Genomic DNA, 22636 nt, shown 5'->3' with positions numbered 1-22636 from the left:
TTTTAAATTAATATATAGGTGAATATGTCATCAAAAGCCTGAAAGTATGTTTATAAACACTTAATCATAAGCTCTATAGACCATATATCATAAACCGCAGGTTTAGTTTTAGTTTTAGTTTTAGTTTTAGTATGTTGTTTAATTGTAAATTACAGAAAAACTCCCCAACATACAGAACTATATACATATATAAAGGAAGCATTAAATCATGCTTCAGTTGAAATATTTGAACTAGGTGATTTTCAACATTGTTGTATATGCTCATTTCATTGCCTTTTCTTTTGCAGTGTTACTTTTACTTGTAAATAACAAGTGCCCTACACACCGGCTGTCAATTTCATGCCACGGCTAGCTGCTGATCCTTCTGCATTGTGTATGAATTCCTAAATGTCAATTCTCCCAAAAAAAAAAAAAAAAAAAAACTCCAAAATATCTGATTAGTTTTCAAGTCACTGTAAAAGCTCATCCTTTACTCTCATTCTTGCCGGAGATGCTCTTGCCTCATTATACATTCTCTACATTTCTACTCTGGACTTCTGAAATACAAGACAAGACTTTTGTGAATGTTTAAGCTAAGGTAATTCTAAATTTCCAGCATATGTATTTGTTGATCAACACATTCATTTAAAAAGTTAAAAGAATTTTTTAACAATCAACAAACTGCAAACTACCAATCAATCTGTCTATTGAATTGAGAAAAAAAATTATAAAAAAATGTTCCTTCAAATTATTTGATTAAAGTTTTAGAGGATAAAATAACAAATGGATAATGTATAGTAGTAAATAAAAAAAATTAATTGGTTTTATAATAATTTGTTCAAGGTATGTCATTTATGGTTGTAAATGCCTTATCCTATGCTCTACAGACCGTATATCATGATATTGATACCACAACTTTAGTATTAGACGTTTTAGTTTTTTTTAAGAAAATTAATTTATATAAAAACTTCACAGCATCCAGAAAAATGTTCAAATTTATCTATCTATATATATTCCAGAACAAAGTAAAGCTTTCTAGTAGTAAATATTTTTGGTACACCTATGTAAGAGATGCTGTTAGATGTTTTTCAACCAGAGGCTCTAGATCCCAAGATTATGCTACAGTTGACATATATTTTTTGAACTAGGTGATTTTCAACATGCTTACTCATTGCCTTTTGTTTTGCAGGGTCACATTTACTTGTAAATAACATGTGCCTCACACATCTGCTGTCAATTTATGCCACTGCTAGCTGCTGGTCCTTTTGCATTGTATATAAATTTCTAAATCTCTGATATGTTTTCAAGTCACTGTGAAATCTCATCCTCTTCTTAATTAAAGAATCATTTACTCTCATTCTTGCTGGAGCTGCACTTGCCTCATTATACTTTCACTGCATTTCTACTGTGCAGTTTTGAAGTGCAAGACAAATACTTTTGAGGTAATGCAATTTTTCCAGCATATGTATTTGATGAATAATACATTTGCTTCATAAGTTTAGACTATTTTAAGAAATATTGGGATTTGACTTGGCCAGTTTGGCATTCTGTTTAATCTCAGGTAAACTATGTGGCAGTTGATAGCTAGTGCTGTTTCTTTACCTTGTAACAGCCGCTGAATCACACTGATCAAGTGTGGAGAGGGACTTACTCAGGCTTTCTCTTTGGAATTGGTGGTAGACAGGAAGATTTGACGTCCCCTCCGGAGGATAGGTTGCTGCATTTGGTTCTTTTTTTCTTCCTAACTTGAAAGAGCTCAAAAGGTTCAGCATATGACTGCTCTTGCTGTCCTTACCTGTTGGAGCTACCATTACTACCAAGAATTATAAATGCCCTATTGTGTGACAATGGTGCCAGAGGCAGAGGGGGGAAAGCTGGCCCAGGATTGCTGAGATGCTTGTTCCATGACAGATCAAAGTCTACAGATGCTCTGTGATTGTTAGGTTTGTTCAACTGATTTGTGTTTGTTGGTATAAACTTTGAACCTGTCATTTGTTGGTATAAAATTTGAACCTATCATCATAAATGCTTTTAAAGTCTTTGTCAACTCTGCAAAGTTTTAAGCCTCTGACAATATTAGCATAAGGGACATTTGCTTCAAATCATCCCATTGATGAATAGAATAATAATAGACCTACCAAATGCATCTCTTTCAATCAACATTTTTGAAGAGCTAAAGTTATTTTCAATGAGCCGCAATTATGTTTGTCCTGCCAGCATGTTCTGTTTTTTTAAAGTTTGAACTGCCCTATGTACTGTGTTGTAATGAAGAATAATGTAGAGAATGGTGCCTCATAGTTCCAATTCTAGCTCCTAGATTTGAAAGAAAAGATATCCTTTAGGCAATTTATAGGATATCAAGTGTGATTGTGAGTTCATTACACCTCGAGAACTTTGTCATCTTCCATGTGATTTTACTTGGATGTCTTCTGAATATTCCTAAATTCATACTTTTTTGGTACTTTTCCATTGCTCTCCAGTATTCAGCTTGTCCACTAATTCTTTTCCTTGTACCTGTGCGCATTCAAATTATTCATTTATTGAACTAATCTGTTGTCATTGTACTTGTATTTCCTTTGATGGTGAAATGATACCAAAAACAGAAGGGAAAAAAGTGACACAAGATTGATCACATCCCCTGCAGACATATAGATGACTAAGTCGTTGCTGTACAGTTAGGTATGTTCCATTCAATTATACACACACACACACACATATATAAGTTTACTTTTTGATAAATATGTCTGAAAAAGTGTTACTACTTGATGAAGGACTGACTGAAGAACAGTGTCATAAGTTGATTCTGCCTTGAGATCAAGCACTTTTTAGGTGTTTTCCTTTGTTGAAGGAGTAGTTCCATTAGAAGAAGGGCAAAGATTGGAGCAAAAAATGCCTATTTTTTCAGAATATTAATTGATGATGAAGTGATCATATGGCTGAAAAGTGTACACCGTGTCCTCATTCACCGTTTTCTTCATTTAAATATTAAAGTCAAGAACATAAATGTTCCACTAAAACCATCTAGTTCTCAAAGTGATTTAGTACCTTCAATTATTGGATAGTCAAATTTAAATGATGTTAATTATGATGAATCAGAAGGCTTTCCAGATTCCTTCCTTCATTATTTTGGATATATCAAACTTAACTGACATGAGTAGGTATCTTTCATGTCACCACCTGAAAGGCTGAAACAAGAACAAGCCCATACAAAATTAGGAAGTGGTCAGCAATTCTTCTGCTTTATTACGTGTGCTTCTATTAGATTTTTAGGAAAAGTGACTGATATGTTGCATTTATGCAGAAAGTTCATTTGTTTTAGGTATGATATGTAAAACTTATATTTCTAAAACTGTCCTTTGCAATGATGATTTTTGCAGACAGATCCTAGGGAAGTGTTGCCTAAGATTTCTAATGTCTATCCCAAATCAATTGACACTCTTCACAAAACTTAGTTTAAATACAATGATTTAATTAGGAAATTGCGTGAATCAATAATCTTTTTTTTTTTTTTTGGTCAATGTTGTCACTTTCTCAGCTTGCTACCAGCATTTTGCTATTAAACTTTTTTCCATTCTTTAATATTTTAATTTATTTTCAAGGCTTCTGCACAATTTTACCTGGTTTTCCATCTGACTTGTATTTCTTTCGTGCTTCCAGATATGATATGCTATAAATAGCCCTGTGAGATTCAAGCTTGTGATATGAAAATTATTACCTTGCTTTCAAAATCCAGGGTGACTTCAGCCAACCAACTCAAACTTCCTCAGCAACCAGCACGTTTGGTAAGCATTCAAAGCTCTTTCTTCAAGATTTCTAAAAATGGTTTACTACTGCTTATTTATTTTTTTTTTGTTTTCAAGATTTATTCTCAAGTTTCCTAACCTTCTATTGTTACCGGTGCCTGGAGGTTGGCCCTAAGAGCAATGGAAAAAATAACCACTGGTGGTCCTCATTGTCAGCATTGAAATTTGATTAAAAGGAAATAATTTCCTTCAGGAAAAAATCAAGCATGAGCCCGGATCTTGAAATTTCTTCAACTTCATTATTTCTTTGTGAAATGTCAAGCAAATGTTTTAAGATAATAATTTTGTTCCTTTTGCACTTAATTCTTGAATTCAAATTTTATTTTCTAAACCTTGCCATATGCTTGACAAGAGGAGCTTGGGAAATTCAAGAGAAACTTATCATATCATCGAAAGAGTATTGGTGGCAGTAGCATTCCAAATCTCACCAAGTACTCCATCCCAGTTTCCACTAGACTAACCCTTCATTTATGCATTTCCAAGTTTCAAATCCTTTGAATCTTTTTCCTTTTTTCTTTTTGTAAATAATAGGCATCAGCTTAACTTTTTGGTAGTACTCGCTAAAACATTTCCTTACCATCACTAGTCCTAATATTTTATTTTGTGCAGCACATGAACAAGGCCAAAGTCCTGGCTTTTTCTGCTCACTACCAACAAATGCCCTTATTTGGCTGTGGACAGATCTGCCTGTATGCTTCTTCTGATTAGTCCTAGGTAAAAATCCTTTAATTTTCAAATAGAAGCATATACAGGTGCAATTCTGATGTTGAATTTAAAAAAAGTGAAGCAGTAGTTCTAATGAGAACCATGTGAGCTTGCAAGTCATGGAATGAAAAAAATTCCTACCGAACAGATCCTGAACAAAATAGGGGCTAGCTCATTTGTTTCAAACCAGTGCTCTGATTTATCATTATTTTAAAATTAGAAAAACATTTTTGAACAAATCCTTTGTTTGTTAAAAGGACTTCTTCTTCAATTTTACAAACCAATCTTGGCAAATTTTGGTGCTTGATAATGCTGAGTTATATTCCATCTGATACTTACAACACAGTATAAAAAATTATTGATTTACATTGCATTTGAAGGTAAATATCCATCATCCAAAGTGAATTTATCAATGCATTTCAGAAAATGCACCATTTTTCTTATTTTATTAAAGTGAGGGCAGGGGGTGATATATTGTATGATTTCTTATTTTCAACTTAGGAATGAATTATTTTACATTTCATATGCTTAGTTTAAATTCAATTAACATCATCAGATGCAGCAAACACTACCAGCGGGTGGATGGGGGCTTCTAAGAATCGAACACACTACCTGCGGATCGATATGGGCTCATAAAGACTCTTCAAGATTTTGGAAATGCTGGTGGTCGTGAAGATTTGAAGTCCTTGCCAGATGACATGTTGCTACTTTTGTTTTTCCTCTTCCTAACTACAATCAGCTCAAAGGCTCAGCAAGTCACTCCTCTTGCCACGGTTGCTTTCAGTCACCGGTAGGAAGCGTCCAACTCGCTTTTTCCCATCAAGAATTTTATAGTCTTTTGCTGAGACAATGGTGCCTGAACTAGACAGGGAAAGCTGGCTGTTGACCCAAGATTGCCCAGCTCTTGTTCCTTGAAAAATCAAGGCAATTCTTGATTTTAGTAACAGTAATTACTAATATGTTTTCTCCAACCAGAAGGTGCTCTGTGATTGTTAGGTTCATTCAATTGATTTATTTGTTTATAGACATTCAAAGATTTATGTCTCATGGTGTAAGCTTTGGACCTCTACCAAACATCTTTGCACACTCTTCTCTATGTGTACAATTATACAATGAAGAGCAATGGACAGACTGGGGCCTTAACACCTAGATTTGATAAAATTTGTAAATAAATGGTTATTTTCATGCTTAAGAACATTATGGAATTGACAATTTGTATTTGTAAGCTTTTATATAGCAAAGAACATTAAGTGTGAAGTGATTCAAGCACACTTGTGTGGGCTCCAGCATATGAGTTCAGACCTAATTATGTTATATTAACATTTTTTTCTTGTCGTTTGTATTTGATGTGAGACTTTACTAAGGTGTATAGTGTAAACCCAACACCTATCTTATTCTAAAATATCGGCTCTATTCAAATCTAATGAACATGTACTATCATAGACATGGGGACAGACGGTGTTTAAACGTTAAAGGAGGCCGAATGCTCCTGGGTTATCCGGGGAAAAAAGAAAGAAAATAAATAAGATGAACAAGAAGTATTTCACAAAATATCTATTTGAAGTATAAACCAATGAGGATGCCAATAAGTGAACCTAGACTGGAAAAATACATTTCTAATTCTAATATAAATTAAAGAACTATTCTATATTTTACATTTTTCTTAAGGTGTTTTTAAATATAAAAAGGCAACTGTGCAAAAACATCCCAAATGTCACGTATTCGTAATTAGTAAACCAATGGAATACTACGTGACACTTTCATTAGTAATTTGATACAAAAATATAGCTAAAAGAGATGAGATTAAATCAACCTAAAAGTATAGAGGGTGTGATTAGACAAAAAAATAAAATAAAATAAAAAAACCAAGTGTGAGTAGCCAAATACAAGCCATCTAATTTCATCATCTAAACCACCATTATAATCTCAAACTTTTTTATGCACACGTGCGCACACAAACAGTACAAAATGAGAGTACAGTGAAAACATTTTCCACCATTAGTAAGAAAAAAAGCATAGTCATAGTTGGATTAAATTAGCAACAACATTAGCTAAACCCAAAATTGCATGATGCTTTACTTACAATTAGTATTTGGTATAGACAGCAGGAACAGATAATTTCCTATCTCAGGATATAAAAATGTTCAACAAATTTGGCATTGTACAGCTGAAACATATTTTGATATGCAACATGCATCTTTTCTTTCTGCCACATGACGTGCTTGCTCTTCAGTAGTTTAGTCTCACAACTTCCAGGCCTATTTTTGAGTTCCAAGTTTTTCACCTAAACACCAATGAAGGACTTGAGACCTAGTTTCTGCAGTTATTAGCTTAATACCTCAGTTTTAGGAAAGGCGTTGGCTGGTTGCCATGATTGTGATTGACATAAAACTGAACCTCCAGATCATTTAAAATTAGCAAAAGAAGAGGACTCCTGTGAGAAGCACTATTAACTACACTACTCCGTCATATTTTCCTCACTTGAATTGCTGCTTTCAGGTTGCCTATAATTTTCATCATTTTTACTAGCTTCCTTATCTACTTCCCCATTTGAATGACTTGCAGGCAGAACATCCCCATCTATCCTACTATCCTCTTCCATGCTGCTTTCATGTTGCACAGAAGGTGTATCGGTGTCCATGGCATTGAACAAAGTTGTTGAATTTTGTTGATCATTTTGTCCCAAGTAGGTCATATAATGATCAAATTGATGACTCATGTATCGTTCCTGACATCAAGAAAATTACAAGTCTCAACTTTAGAATTCAGCCAATTGTGTAATTACAGGTAACCAAAACAATAAAAGTTAAGAAAAAGGTCCAGGTTAACAGATTAAGCCATCATCCTGCGTGGATGAGGATATAGATTACATTCAAGTGTGATACAAATTTAAGCAATTAAAAGCATTTCTGCATAACCTAAAGTCAAAACTTCTTTCCAAATCGATGCAACAATCATGCACTAATGAGGACAGAAATTTAAAACCCGAAAAAGAAAGCCATACATACCTGATACCTCCAGTTAAAAATGCTAATCATCTCCTCAACACCACTGACAAGATGGATAGGTCCAGTGTCTTCAACATGTCGTTCTGTATATGATGTGATCTCATTTAGATTGAGGGCAAGGCGATCAGGTCTCTGAAGCAGAAGTTGAAATGTAGGCTGCAGTTCATAGCATTGTTCAAACAGAGATCGGCGACAAAACACATACAAACCAAGTCGGGCACGAGACATGGCAACAACCAATCTTCTAACATCACGAAGGTGACCAACAAAGCGAGTACGCACAAGAGACAGCAATATAAAATCATTTTGCTGACCTTGAAACTTATCAACAGTTGTAACCTATACACAAACATTAGTGAAAACAGTAACATATTAATATGATAACATAGCGCGGTCCTACTAATATTTTAGAAGAATAACATCTAAACAGGCAACAATGACAATAAAATAAAACCTCACACAAGGATGGCTAGGTTAGTTAATCATGTTTAACATGCACACAGGATATTAAAAAAGTGAAACCATCAATTAGAAGAGTCCAACCAGGCCTCTGCTCTTGGTAGAGCACATGTTCATCCCGAAAAATGTAAAATTTACACATCCTGACCCACAATTTAACTGTTGATATGCCTGCTAATTATAATGTAAAAGGGGGTTCGCTTCGTAATTTACCTTGCTGGGTGGACCAATGAAGTCATATGGAACACATCTTCTATTGATAACATCACGGATCAAAAGTTTCTGGCCATTGTAAGTTGTCAAGATGGATATCTTATTTGCCGGGTACCCAAGTAAACGCAGGTACATATAGACACTGACAACATATTCAGCTTCTCCCTCATTTTGATAAAACCAAGGGGAAGGGGCGCTTTCACCTCTACCTTGGTAATCGGGCACATCCACTAACTGATACTCATAGGAGAATCCAGCATTTGCTCTATGGAAGACAGCATCCTCCTTTACGTAAGGAAGGTCACCCAAATCTCTGTACCTCCAGTTGTACAGTTTGGCTATACTTGGCCTGGCTCTACCCTGGGCATTGAGCTCAATATAAGGAATGCCGAGACGAACAAACCTTGTAAATAGACTCTGATCCATGTGGCTATACTTCTGGAAAGCCATGTTCTTCACAACAGGAGGCAACTGATGATGATCACCAATCAGGATGCAGCGCTTAAGCCGTGCATAACCATCTTCTTGCCTCTGGAGCAACATTGGGATGAAGGTCTCAATCTCCAATATTTGGGCACTTTCTTCCATCAACAAGTTGTCATACTTGAAACCTAGCTGAAGAAAGTCCTTCCTCTTGAGAGCTGCATGAGTGCAAGTCATTGCAACAATCTTTGCCTGCTTGGTCATGAGATAATTTGCTCGATCAGCCGTTGACTTGAGCAATTCAAATGCCCTACACTCTTCAAGCTCTTGAAACATGGTCTTAAGATGACGAAAGCACCCCTTAGCTGCTCTCATGTCTTTCTCAAAAGACTCACCCATAAAAATTGGATGCGGAGTGTCAGAGAAAAATTCCTTGAAGGGAAAGCGGTCTTTAACAAATGTTGGTTTATCTTCATTCTCAGCACAAGCCGCCAAGAATTGTTCCCAGCGCGAGTATACATGAAGCAACCAGAAATATCCAGCAGTTTCGCATGTATAACCTACATCCTCAGGCAGTTGAAGAGATCTAGCCAACCTCTCCACTTCACCAAGCAGTTCTAACCGTCGGACAAGCATTGCATTCACACGGCCTTGCCTACTAAAATCGAGATCAGTCGCTAGTTCTTGTTCTCCTTGACCAAGACGGAGTAGATAACGTGCAGGTACATCCCTCTAAAACAATAAACATGAAGATGCATTAAAAACTATCCTACTAGTAGCCAAAGAACCGTACACACTACAAGCTCAAGCATAATCACTATACAAATGAAGTGGAAGGGCAAAGTTATCATCCTGAAGTGGTACCTGCATTATCTTCTCAAAAAGGTCATTCAAAGCCTGATTTGAATGTGTGATTATCAATGTCCGCTGAGAAGGACAATTGTGATAAAGCACATTCAGGATTTGCACAGCTGTATCAGTTTTTCCCGTACCAGGTGGACCCACAACCATAGTTAGTCCAGGCTGAATTCCAGAGATGATTGCTCCAATCTGTGCAACAAAAAACACTACAAATACTTAGTGACACTTTCAAAAAGATGTAAACATGGCAAATGTAAGTAATGATGTTCACACAAACACCAGTACCAATGTTGAAATGAATCTAGAAGCAAAATATGAGAACACTAGAACTAAACTACAGTTGCATATTTTTTTTTAGAGTCGAATAATTTTTCCAAAGTGGCACAAAGATAAGTTTATTCACAAAAATCCTCACAAGACTGCAACAAAAATTGAATTCAATCGAAACAAAGATTTTAGGATCCCAGAAAATGACTTACCACATATATAACCCACAATTTACACTTAACACAAAAAGGTATCAGGATAATGTTTTTCATCCATGTGTGAAACTAAAACAAAAATAAAGAGAGATATCTTCCAAGCCAAGAGTCTGTGCATTTTATTATCAACATGGAGTTGAACAAGTTAGCTCCAACATAGAGCTGGATGCCTAATTATGCACATGAGGTATGCTAGTCTATGTACCTTCTCAATTGGCTATACTACGAAAGGGTATTCAAAATGATTACATGCATAATATCATCCATTGAAATTAGCATATGTACCATTCACAATACCAGCCATCAATGATCACGGCTCTCAGTATGAAAATCCAATGAGAATCCTTGATATTCCAAAATCTTATATATGTATCATTCACTTTCACAAGGTAAAATAAACACAAAAGACAACCAAAATGTCTCTAATCAGTAAAAAAAATATCAGATGCCGTGTCTAAATCATAAATTGCTTGAGCATAAAGATGAATTTCAAAGCTAAAACTCTGGTAGCAGAAACTTCAGTCATACAACCATGATAAACAGATGACCAATTCAGTCAATAAAAAGAGAGAGCAAATTCAGCCGAGGAGAAGATTAAAGTCCATTTACTTTCTTACTTCTCATTTCTCTTTCCTGTTAGAAGGGAAAACTCACACAGCCTGGGGTTGGATACTTAAGCTAGGTTCCTCTCATAAGCCCTAGTAACTGTTAGTGTGGTTCAGTACTGTTTCTTTCCAGTCAAAATGTTCAGGGGGTGAATTGCCCTCTCTTCCCCATCTGATCATCCCTATTTAGATACTAGTATTAATCTAATTAGAACAGGACAGTTAAGAGCTAACTATGACTTTATAGTCTAACATAATAATCAAGTTTAAACCGAGATACAAGTTGCATATAATTATATAAAGGCCCACTAAATGATCAATTTAGTTAACAAATTTGCCAATTCAAACTTAAATTCACGCAGCCAATGGGATAAGTACCAATTATGTAAGGATTACAATAAATAGGCAAAGGACTTTGGATCATCAGAAAGGATTTAACACAAATAAGCATGAAAATAATACAGTGCAATTGAAAAAAAATAGTTGCATAGCACCTGTGTAGGTGTAAATCTAACTGAGTTCTGTTTTGGCTGATCTTGGGGATAAGGACCTGGGTCAGGAGGAGTGTATGCCTCAACAATGAGTGTATCCTCCATATTGACACCATCTGCTGAATCAACACCAGATATCTTATTCCCAGTAAGTGCATGACTACCGCCTTTCTGTGTCTTGGGAAGCCTAATTCGAAAAGGAGGCATCGGCTGCAAGTTTTCTCTGCCATCTGGATTCATAAAACAAACCTAAAAGAAGAGAAGGAAAGGTAGTTTTTGAGTGACATTATTTTTACTCAACGCATGATTATACATAAAACATCAAAAGAAAGGGCAAACAATAGCAAACCTGATAATCCGGAAAACTGTCTTTCAAATGGTCAGCATCAAGAAAAGTATCTTTGAAATCTACTATTTCCAAAAGATCAGGCATGTTAGTCCATTGTGCTGCAGAAGGATTCCCATAGCCCAAAAATACGTTGTGCAGCCAATCAGGAACAATACAATATTCATTCATAAGATCTCTTATAGACTCTAAAATTGCTTTGAAATTGTTTTCTTTTGGCTTCCTCCTCATCAATATATTGAATGTCCCGTAAACATCATCTGCACCTTTCTCCGCAATATTGCTGACATCCATGTGGTATTGCGCTGTATCTAAAGCAACAGTTACAGTTCTCAGTTCCCCTTTTGGAGGCTTCCACTCATCTCTTTTAATTCTTCCTGTGAAATCATTCATGAGAGTTCCCTCCTCATCACGAACCTCAATAATCTCACATCCCCTCACATACTGAAGTCCAAGCCTTTGTGGCACACTTGCCTTGGCAGCTTCTTCAGCACTTAGAGGCTCAAATGAAGGGCGAATCGAAAGTAAAAACAGAACATCGTGCTCTTTAAGGGCATTCCACTCTGATCTTATTTGTGCTTTATAACTGGAGATGCTAAAAGTCACGTCTGCAGTAACAGATGACGGCTTGACTTCTCCAATGTTTGGCTGTTTTACCTCGGTGATCTTAAATTCTTTAATTGGCACAGCCATTCTTGACCAACCACGAAAAGCAGTTTCTCCTTCATTATTGATGTAGGCAAGGAGATGTGGTACAGCTTCCTGAATATCCTCACGTATCTCATATGTTGATTCAAGACGGAAGAGATTAAAATTTCGCAGAAGATAATCATGAAGCGTTAAGAATTGTAAATTAAGTTTTGGAAGAGCTAGACAACCCTCGCCAGAGTAATTTATGCTTGGTACAAGGCTTTCATCCCACATAATTTGCTCGTTTGGGTAGAGTGGGAGAGCATTTATGGCTTCTTTTTGAGATTGTTGTTTCTCAAAAAAGGAGACCATGACTTCAATAAGAAAATCAACCCTTTCTGACCAGGGATCTTCCTCTGAGATCAGTTTGAGCTGCAAAAAGGGATCATGTCAGCTAGTGTCCAAAAATCATACAGTTTTTAAAACAATATCTTTATACGTAAACACAGTCACACACACAGGGAGAAAGCATGAGAGGGGAGAGTACATTAAGAAAGAATATTACAGCCAAACGGTTTTATGACATGATTTTAAACTAGTGCAACACAAGATGAATGGCAGCATCAGAATACCAGATTTGCCCCAGACAGAATTACAGAAGAATAATTTCCTCTTGAGTCTGCAAGGGACAATATAGGGACTTTCATGTAAAAAAAAATTATTAAAATATAATTCATTAAAATATAATTCATTTCTAAAACCCAATGGCAGTTAAAGCCAGAAATTTTAATATAGTTACAATACTACATGCAGAATCATTAACATTAAGGCCTTCACAGGGTAAATCCCAGAACTTGTTGTTCTAAACAAGTACTTATAATCAACTTACCACTTAGCAGAGACATTAAAGAATATATTATTAATTTGCATCCCCCTTCCCCAACCCACCCCCAAAAAAATAAAAAGAGAAAGAAAACCTTATCAAATTTCTCATACACTCCTAAAATAAAAAATACATCTAGTTCTTCTCAGTACAGTGCTAACTGATGGTAGAATTTTATGACTTGTGATTTTAGAGGTAAAAGACTGATAATTGTTGGGAGCCAACAGCAACAAAAATGACCTTTGTATAAACAGTTGTGCAAGAGTAGAGGAAGCACTAACAAACTCCACATGAAGATCAACAAGAACTCATTCAGGTCCTAGGCATGAGATCGAAAGTGACTATCAACATAAGGCAACATGTAATCAATCATTCATTTACAAACCTTGTGGCAAACCAAATCCCTCAAATCCATAGGAGAAAGCTCAGACAACTTCTTAGAGAGATCAGCCCGCTTGTTAATTGCACCAATGTTAGCCAATGCAAGTTCTCGCAACTACAAGCACCAATGGAAAGAAAGTTGAGACACTTATCGAATTGAATTAAACAATAATCAGAGCAATAATAATGATAACAACTAATTGTTCCTTAATATTAACATCATAAGCAGTGACATTTTCAATTCAGAACATTTATAAATGCCTGCTGAGACACGGACCTTGGGGATCTTCTTGAATGCAAGCAGTTGAAAAGATTGGAAGCGGTCATAATGAGACTGCAGCACCTCATCATCTGTCAGTTGAGTCCCAACATGATCATTAATCTCAAATTTCTCATAGAACTGCAGTAAGTCAACCAGTTGTGCAAAGAGTTTCCCCTTCTCATGTTTATAGAGTGCACTTAGATGGCACTTAGCAACAACAGCCACATCAGCAACAAGAGGTCTCAGGTACCTGTATGCCCCAGAAAAGAGAAAATGTTTTGAAAAAAAGAGAATAAAATTATTTTCATAAAAAAAATGATATATAGAACTCAAGAAGAAAAAATAATCATAAAACATAGCATGAGTAAATAACTTGACCAAAGGATTCCACCATTCATGGATCATAAAAGCTCACTTTGAAAAATCTTTTCCAAGGAAGATCTAGTATGTGATAAAATAATCACCACAATCTAAAGAAACCAATGTCAAATAATGTGGGGAACAGGAACCAGTTGTATAGTATCATTTTGGATTTTAAGATTATTCTCCACATAAAGGCAAGATTAAAGAACAAAACACTAAGATCTCAACTTTAAAAACATAAAAACCAAGGAAACTATTATAGATCAGAACAGAAAGAAGTCCCATTTCATCTTTCTACTTGCTAAACTTAATTAAGTGTAATTTCAAACTAAAATTACCATTAAAAAAACACAGAATGCAATCACATAAGCCCATCCACATCTGCTCAGATATAAGTTTACGAAACTTTTTTTTTTAATGAAAGTAAGATAATTTTATTGAAACAAGATTACTTCATGAAAAAAGTCACAAAGTACCCTTATGTATTACAAACGGAAAAAAATATATACATATGAATGGACTCTATGAAACATTGAACAGAATTACTATCTGTAAGACCCAATGCAAAAGACCACTCAAAAAGAGAACAAATGAAGGATGCTAGCAATTGAGTTGACGTGCACTCCACATCTTCAAAAGGGAGCGTGGAAAATGATAAGGAAAAAAAAAGTGCACTTTACCTCCTCGTTGGCAGTTGGCTCAAGAGATCAATAAGAAATTCCATAAACCTCTCACAGTACAAAACACAAGCATCGTCAACTTGCTTCAAACCATAAGGATCAATTATTTTATTATCTTCATTAACATGTTGTTCTTGGGAAAAAACCGTTGAATCCAATACCTGGTACAAATTGATAAACTCAAACATAAATGCCTTGCGCGCCATAGTTATAGATCAAACAATTACTTCATAGTTTATTGTACGATAAAACCTCCAGAAATTCTTCAATAAGATTTCTCAAGAATTTCACTTCAAGCTTAGTTGACGGGTCAAAAAGCTCTCCTCGCTTTGTTGCCTCCTTAGCTTCTCTCTTTATCATTCTTTTCCATTTCTTGATCAATTCCTGATTAAGACAAAGCTCCATCTACAGAGAAGAGAAGCAGATATTTAATAAATGCCAACCACTATGGAAACAGATTAAGAAAGAGCATGTGTCATACCTGAAAACGACCATATGACAAACTGTGCCAGGATTGCAAACTTGCTAATCTCAACACAGTCTCACTGACAACCTCATCTCCCAAGCTCTGTTACACAACATATAAATCAACAGACAAACAACTAAACAAGAACTCATTTATTTGCAAGAATGAATTGTACAATATAAGTTTATAGGCGCAAGCATATGTATACATGACCAAGTGTATGACTGCGTTGAGCATGTAACAACATCTGGACATACTTGAGTTTAGATGACTTTCAATTATTTCTTATCATAAGGGCAATAAGCGTTATGCAGCTCTACTTAGGAAGAATCAAATACAGGTATATTTTAAGTGCGTGTCTGAAGTTTATTTCTTTCCACTGAGAATTTAGAAGTGCGAAAAACTAACCATCAGCAACTTAATCATTCTAACTTCATAAAGACCATGAAATGAAAATTAAAATAAATGGAAGCATTGATATAATGAGATATAAATAATATATTAGTACATATCACATAAATAGAGTATGACTGCTAATTAAGCAAATTAAAAGGTTTAGGAGATAATGCATATATGGACCACATAATAGGTTAGAGACATCCAACAAGTGATTGTTTCTAGCATCTAAATGTATATGATCAAAGCATAAAGTAGGATGCTAGCATACCTGAAAGGCATTGATCATGAAAACCAAGTAATTCGTCTTCTCGGCAATGCTTAATTCTATTCCCTACAGTTACATTTGACATATAAGAGATTCAGATACATCAACAGTGCATCAAGTTCATCATATAATCCGATCATATGTTTAAAAGTAAACCTACCTTCATATAAGTTCTTTTAAAAAGCAAAATTCATAACCGCCTTTTCTTTTGACAAGTAATAAATTATATCAGGAAAAAATCAACAAGCACATGGACTACAATAGCTGAGAACATAATAAAACCGCCTTTGGAATGTCATACATTCAATAAGACATTTACAAGTTTGTAAATTCTCAAAGAGTTAGACCATTTAATCAGAGGTTTCATTAGAAATCTTGTTAGTTTATGACCATTAGACATTCAAAGAAAGTGAGCATATATTATGGGAGTGCACATACTAAATAATCCTTTTAAACCTAAAACAGATAATGCAAAAACCAGTCTTATCATGATACACGCAAAAACCCAACAAACATGCTGCAAAAATTCATAAGCAAACAAAACAACTACAAAATTCCTTATAATAAAAGGACCAAAATACAACCATAGAAAGAAAAAGTAGACAAACCTCCTTCAGCCGAAGGACCCTCTCAAGGAATCCCTTAAAAATGTCTTTTCGATCATAAAAGCATACCCAAGCTGCCACATTCTCCCGAAACTGCAAGTTTTCCACATAAAAAAAAACTGTGATTTCAGAATATCATCATAACTATCCATCCCATTCAAAATCAATCCCCCATAACCACATTTACAAAACAGAACACCAAAAACCTCATGCTTCTACAACTAAAATGTCACAAAACTATTACACCAGATTAGACTGAGTCTTTTATCTGCTTCTTTTAATAGAATAAAAAAGTGCATATTACAGTATTATACACATGCATATAGCACTTTTTTATGGTAAATTACACATGCAAACAACATAGCTGTTATATGGTCCACAAAGCATCTGTCATTTGCAGGAAGATTACAATTGCTTCAATCTGTCTTGCATGGAATTCAGGTATATTGGACCAGTATTTTTATTCTCCCTGCTAAAATTGTGAGAATCATTGCTCTAGGGCTTCTTGTGGAAGGGCACCAATAAGTGATGACTCATCTTTAGTGGCAAACGAGGCTTGGGATTTGGTGTGTGCCCCAAAAAGAGAGGGAAGATTAGCTTTAAAGAAAGTAGTTTAATGGAATAAGGAAGAAATTCTAAAGCACGTTTGGAATATTTTTGTTAAAGCAGGTTCCATATGAATTCAATCGGTTTTGAGTATCTGTTAAGGAATAGAAGATTTTGGGTTGTCATATTCCTTGTGATGCATCATGGGATTGGAGAAAAAATGGAAATTACTTCTTAGAGAGCTAGCTAGGCATTTACAAAAACATAGAATTGAGCAGGGAGGAGATGTTTTTGTGTTGCTAGATAACTCACGCACAGATGGTCCTTTGTTTCCTAAACATGGTTTCAGAGTTGTTTATGATACTGGCAGCAACATCAATTTTCAAATCTCCAGTGTTTTATCTGATCAATAATTGGTGATAGGTGCTAGCTAAAGCTGATGTTCTGGTTGAAATTGAAGTTAAAGTGTTCAAGGTGAGCTTGGGAAGAGGGATTCTGTTGCCTGGCCTGTCTCCAAATCCAGTGTCGTCAATTGTGCAAATACGTGGGAAGCTATCAGGTCTAAACTTCCAGTTGTGGATTGGTGGAGTATGGTCTAGCACTCTTTTAGTATTCCAAGACACATTTAGTGCATGTTTGGATTGCACTGAAAAGGAAAGTATACGCGCGTCTGCGTTTTTTGTATGGGTCCCATGCACTATTCACGGGACCCGCAAGTACTTTTTTCAGCAAAAACAACTTTAAAACTAGGTTTCACGGCATTATTCACACATTTAAAAATTATTTTGCTACAGTATTTTCATTTTTCAGTTTTCAGCAATAAGCGGTATCCAAACAGCCCCTTATAAGCTAGCTGACCTTAGAAATAGGCTTAGCACTTGCGATAGATTCTTGAGTTTGCGCTATCAAGGCAATTCTCTCTGTGTTTTCTGTGGGGGTTACATTTAGAGCAGGGATCACTTATTTATTGAGTGTAATTTTATCATAAGAATATGGCATCATATTGAAGGCAATCCGGGTACAACATTTTTCAACAAGCTGTCAGTACTTCAAAGGAAAAAGGGTCCAAATCAGTAACCCGCAACTTGTAAAAAACCTCTCTTAGACATTACCGACCTATTCAACTTCTGCTCAAAATAAAAATAGAGGAATGGCAATGGGTTAGATTTGAGACAAAAAGAATGCTCCAAACCCAAACCATTTAAATATTTTAAATACCAAACCCTATTAAATTTTAGGAATTCCATCCCAAAATTCATTCAGAAAAGGGTGTCAAATCAGTAACCCGCAAAGTAGCCTGGGCTCTGGCTTTGTATAATGGTGTTACCAAATCTAAAGAAAGCCTTTATCAAGCTATTAAATGGGATGCAAAAATCAGAACTTTTTAAACCTCATTGCATACCAAAACTTTGTGTAATTTGTGGGTTATATTCCTTGTACAGTTTTCTTCTTCTTTTTTTTTTTTAACTACGAAACCTTTCTAAAGAAGAGCCCTTTGGACTCGCGTCTAATCATTAACACTTATAAGCAACTGACCCCACCCACCAAAACTAGTTACCCGGTAATCCAAGTGCATTATTCACTCCTAACGGGCTAAGCAGTTAATACAGTTTTAATGAGTGCAAAGGGTAGTTTTAGCTAAAGATTTTGAGTTTCACACTTCAAAGTGTACTTCAAAGTGTTCTGACTATGCTGTGCTTAGTAAAATCTCAAGCTCATTCATACAATTATAAACTAAATTAATAAAAATAAAAACTTTATACTTTGTATATGAACTTCACAACAACTATTTTACCTTCTCATTGACCATGAGAATCATCGACATGACGTGCTCGAACGACGCCGTATCGGGGTCGAAATTGGGCCAGAGGTAGTTCTCCAAATACTGACTCACCTCCAAAATCATCACCCTCTGCAACGGCACGGGCTTTCTCCCTCCTTTGACCAGCAACTCCGTCTTGTAAATCTCCTTCACCAGCTCCGGATCGAACCGCTTCTCACTGCCGGAGCCTTTACCTCCTCCACCTCCTCCGGCAGCTTTCGACCAGTTATCCTCCGCGATCTTCGTGAGCCGGTCCCGCTGAATCTCCAACAGCGTTATCGTGCTCGGCAGCGCAGACTCCACCGGCTTCTCCGCTGCCGGCTGCGTCGCCGACGACGTTGGATCCACCGGGTACTCCGCCACCCTGTGCCGCTTGAAATCGTACGCGCCGGTTCCGTACACTTTCGTCATTGCGAGCAATTCGAGAGAAGAATCAAGGGGGTTTTGAAATTAGGGTTTTTTTGAATTTGGATGATAAACCCTAACCCTAGAGAGCGAATTGGGGTTTTTTTTTTTTTTTTTTTTTTTGGGGTTTTTTTCAAAACTCAATAATTTGATAACGTTATTAGAGGCGATGAAGGAATAACCCAACGGGCAAAAACTCGGGTTTGTTTGTTGAGATGGGCTTAACCCGGTTCGTTTTCAGTTCTTTTTGTAGAGAGAAGGTTGGGGGGCCATTAAACCCGATGAAACCGACCCAACCCAATATCTCGTATGAGGGTTTTATTTTTGGGCTCCAGTTGAGTCAAATGTTGATATAGGGTTTGTTGAAGAACTTTGTGGATTTTGAGTAGTTTATTTGTATTCTGACTCTTCTATTTTAAAAAAAAAAAATTTGAAATAACGTTTATTTGAATTTTCTAACCCAAAAAAAAAGGTTCTTATATTTAAAAGAAAAAACCATGTTGATTTTTATAAATAAATAAAAACTATCTTTATCCCATATTTTCATGTAGTTTTTGTTTTTATATGCTTTTTATGAGATTATTCCATGTAATTAAAGGAATATCCAACTATCTACTACTCTTTTCCACTTATTTAAGTAAAATTATCAAATTTTAGCTTAAATGGTTTGAATACCCCTTAACATCAAAGTTCTCAAAAAATATAGTTTTTAGCAACTCAAAAGCCTCCTTTATCTATTTCAACAATTTACTTTATAATATACCCAACACCAAAAATTCTATTTTAACATTCAGCTTATTAAAATAATATAGACAATGACAAAATTTAGCTATAAAATTAGTTGTAGCCTTAGGCTACAAACTTACTTAATATCTTTTTATTGAATGTGAATTTTGACATATCTACCATTGGATAACATATTCTTCTTATATCTTCCATGCTTGCAAAATTTCAAGAAAATTAAAAATCAATAGCTATGTCATTAATAAATTTTTTAAATTGCAAGTTTTTGCAATTTAAAATTATACACAAAATATAAGTTTATATATCATATAGTAAATGATATTCAATTGACACAAAATTTAACATGTATATTAAGAGCGTAAAGAACATGCAATTCAACGGTTAGATTTTCAAAATATGTTGTAGTATTTATTTTATTGAGTGAGTTTATAGCCGTAAGCTACAACTAATTTTGTAGCTAAACTTTTTCCTATAAACAATACAATAAAATAATATATCCCAACACAATAACTTTAGCCACAACAACCACCGCCTCAGCCACGATCAGACACTGTCACATCCACCACCAACATCACTCATAACCGTAACCCCCAACCACCACAATCACAATAAATTGCAACCCACCACATCCAAAATGAATTAATCACCCAAAACCATCATCTTCGCCACCCACAACTAGCAAATCGAAACCCCACCGCCGAATCAATCAACCCACAGCCACAACCCAAAGCCACCCCTTTCAATTGACACCCATAACCTAGCTAAAGGACCCAAAGTTGCTAAAACCCAACAAAACCACCCAAAGCTAGCAAATTGTAACCTCAATGAGAAAGAGGGACTGAGAGGCATAAAGAAAGAGAGAGACAGAGAGAAAGAGATAGAAAAAGAGAGACCTGGCACAAGAGAGAGAGAGAGGGAGACTGAGAGGCATAAAGAAAGAGATAGAAAAAGAGAGACTTGGCACGAGAGAGAGAGAGAGGCTACAATATAGTAAGTTGCTAAAAAATTTTAGATTTAGCACCTTTGATGTAGAGCATGTTTTGATGTGAATGCTCGCAAAACATAGTTGTCAGTATCGTATGATACGTATTGTATCGTATGCAAAATATTTACGTATTGTAAGTGCTCATGAATCATCTGATACATAAATGTGTATCACCTTTGATGTAGAGCATGTTTTGATGTGAATGCTCGCAAAACATAGTTGTCAGTATCGTACAATACATGTATCGTATGCAAAAAGTTTACGTATTGTAAGTGCTCGTGAATCATCCGATACAAAAATGTGTATCATATAAATCGTATCGTATCGGTGAATTATATAATACGTACGACACATAGACATGGGGGTTTAAAATGAGTTTTTTTGTTAAAATTTGTGGTTTTATTTGATTTAAATAAGTTGTTAGAATTTTTTAACACAAAATTATTGGGAAACTTAATTGAATCTAATAAAATAGCAAGTCCATGAGTTTTTTTTTCCTCCCCTCTCTTTCTCCTATAAAATTTAAACTATACTCATAACACTTTACTTTCATATGTGCAAATTTATTTTCTATGCTATTAATAATGTATTAAATGAAAATATAATTTTATTATTATTATTATGAGTCTAAAAAGCTAGAATGCCATGAAAAAATATAATGAATAAATTATTAGAATTAAAAAAAAAAAAGTAAATGTTGATAATAATGAAGAAGATTTCTGTGAAAAAATAATTTTGCAAGCTGCTGATGATAACATTAACTTCAATGGAATTGATTAGCCAAGATGATGACTAGATATTATTATTTTGGTTCATATATCATATATTATCACTTTTGAGTTTAATAAATTTGAATATGCATGTTTTGGGGTCACGTTTTTCAGGCCAAGCCCAATATGCATGGGACCTTAAACCACTGAGCTTGATACAATGAATTTGTAGAGAGTGGGCCAAAGAGCTAGGCTTTAGAGTATGGACAGCGGTCGTCACGGCGTTCTTTACGTCACGTCGAGACAAGCTGGATTCATCTGAGAGGACTGATCCTCGGCCCGGCCTGGGAAGTTCTTTTTTTTGGGGCCTCTGGTGTGTTGGGGGGTCTTCGCCCCCTTTTCTCTGCCTCTCTTTACCCCCCCTTTTTATAGTGGTTTGCTTCCTCCTGAATGGGGTCCCTAGGGTATGTAGTTGTCCCATTAGCTCTTCCTTCCAGTTGTTGGGAGTAGTTGTAAGGACAGAGAAGTATGACTGTATCAGGTACAAGGTACTGAATGCAATAATGACATCCTTTCCTTTAGATACTTTCGTTGTTCTTTTCTGCTTTAATACTTTTCCTGCTCCATGGGGTGATAGGGAGTGTCACCACTAGTGGCAGGTTGCCTCCTTCATTCTTGGCTACACCGTGCTGAGGAGAGTTCTCCCCATGGCCGAGGAGGGGCCTTTCCTCCCCGTGACCGAGGAGAGATTTTTCCCTTGGGTTGGGCCTTTGGCCCAATGTAGACATTGACATGAGCCTACTGGTCTTTTACCCCCCACACATGTTATAAACATAAGTTAATTTGATTTATTTAGTTAGTTTTGTTAAATTTTATTACATAAGTAATGATTAAATTGATCATTAGTTGACCTAAAAATCGATTCACAATACGATTTATGATTTGACAACTATGCTCTCAAATAGTAGTATAGATTATCTAAATAAAACTCTTCAATTTTAGGTAAATTTTAAAAAATAGTTTTTTTTTTTTCACAACATTTCTCCATATCCCATAAAATTAGGTAGACCTCTCCTTAAACTTTCTAAGTTTTTTTTTTTTTTTAAATCAACTTG

The 22636-nt window shown here is 35.5% G+C and overlaps 2 protein-coding genes across 5 annotated transcripts in view; one reads left to right on the top strand and one right to left on the bottom strand.

Moving 5' to 3' along the window:
• The window catches only part of LOC115986912 (putative disease resistance protein At3g14460), a 53223-nt gene extending 47511 nt beyond the window's left edge, over positions 1–5712 (top strand). For 2 of the 3 annotated variants that reach the window (XM_031110282.1, XM_031110283.1), the window contains exons 3-8: positions 288–577; positions 1169–1421; positions 1541–2658; positions 3637–3761; positions 4392–4496; positions 5044–5712. The gene's annotated coding sequence lies outside the window, so the exon portion shown is untranslated. The remainder of the gene's footprint in view (positions 1–287; positions 578–1168; positions 1422–1540; positions 2659–3636; positions 3762–4391; positions 4497–5043) is intronic. The other variant, XR_004090927.1, reaches the window with a different exon arrangement.
• A 785-nt stretch (positions 5713–6497) lies between these two features.
• LOC115986371 (RNA helicase aquarius) lies at positions 6498–19194 on the bottom strand. 2 transcript variants are annotated; one of them, XM_031109303.1, is made up of 14 exons: positions 18651–19194; positions 16313–16402; positions 15708–15770; positions 15056–15142; positions 14827–14979; positions 14575–14735; positions 13547–13781; positions 13274–13384; positions 11379–12437; positions 11033–11278; positions 9455–9640; positions 8168–9322; positions 7496–7834; positions 6498–7215 (listed from the first exon to the last, which is right to left on the bottom strand). In XM_031109303.1, the coding sequence occupies exons 1-14, from the start codon at positions 19086–19088 to the stop codon at positions 6946–6948; spliced, it is 4593 nt and encodes a 1530-aa protein (XP_030965163.1). In that variant the 5' UTR covers positions 19089–19194; the 3' UTR covers positions 6498–6945. The 2 variants fall into 2 exon arrangements, with proteins under 2 accessions (XP_030965163.1, XP_030965164.1); XM_031109304.1 differs by lacking the exon at positions 16313–16402.
• Between the last annotated feature and the right edge of the window lie 3442 nt (positions 19195–22636).

The sequence above is a fragment of the Quercus lobata genome, chromosome 4, assembly GCF_001633185.2.
Source record: "Quercus lobata isolate SW786 chromosome 4, ValleyOak3.0 Primary Assembly, whole genome shotgun sequence".
Lineage (NCBI taxonomy): Eukaryota > Viridiplantae > Streptophyta > Magnoliopsida > Fagales > Fagaceae > Quercus > Quercus lobata.
The sequence above is the reverse complement of the archived record's forward strand: the minus strand, read 5'-3'. Positions and strand labels throughout refer to the sequence as shown.

Bases quoted from the DNA above. Each gene is read 5' to 3' on its own strand.
- LOC115986371 (XM_031109303.1), bottom strand. From the start codon at position 19,088: ATGACGAAAGTGTACGGAACCGGCGCGTACGATTTCAAGCGGCACAGG. The intron at 14,980-15,055 runs GTATGACACATG...TCTTCTCTGTAG, and splicing joins TGTCATATGGTCGTTTTCAG to ATGGAGCTTTGTCTTAATCA. The intron at 13,385-13,546 runs GTCCGTGTCTCA...TGGTGCTTGTAG, and splicing joins CATTCAAGAAGATCCCCAAG to TTGCGAGAACTTGCATTGGC.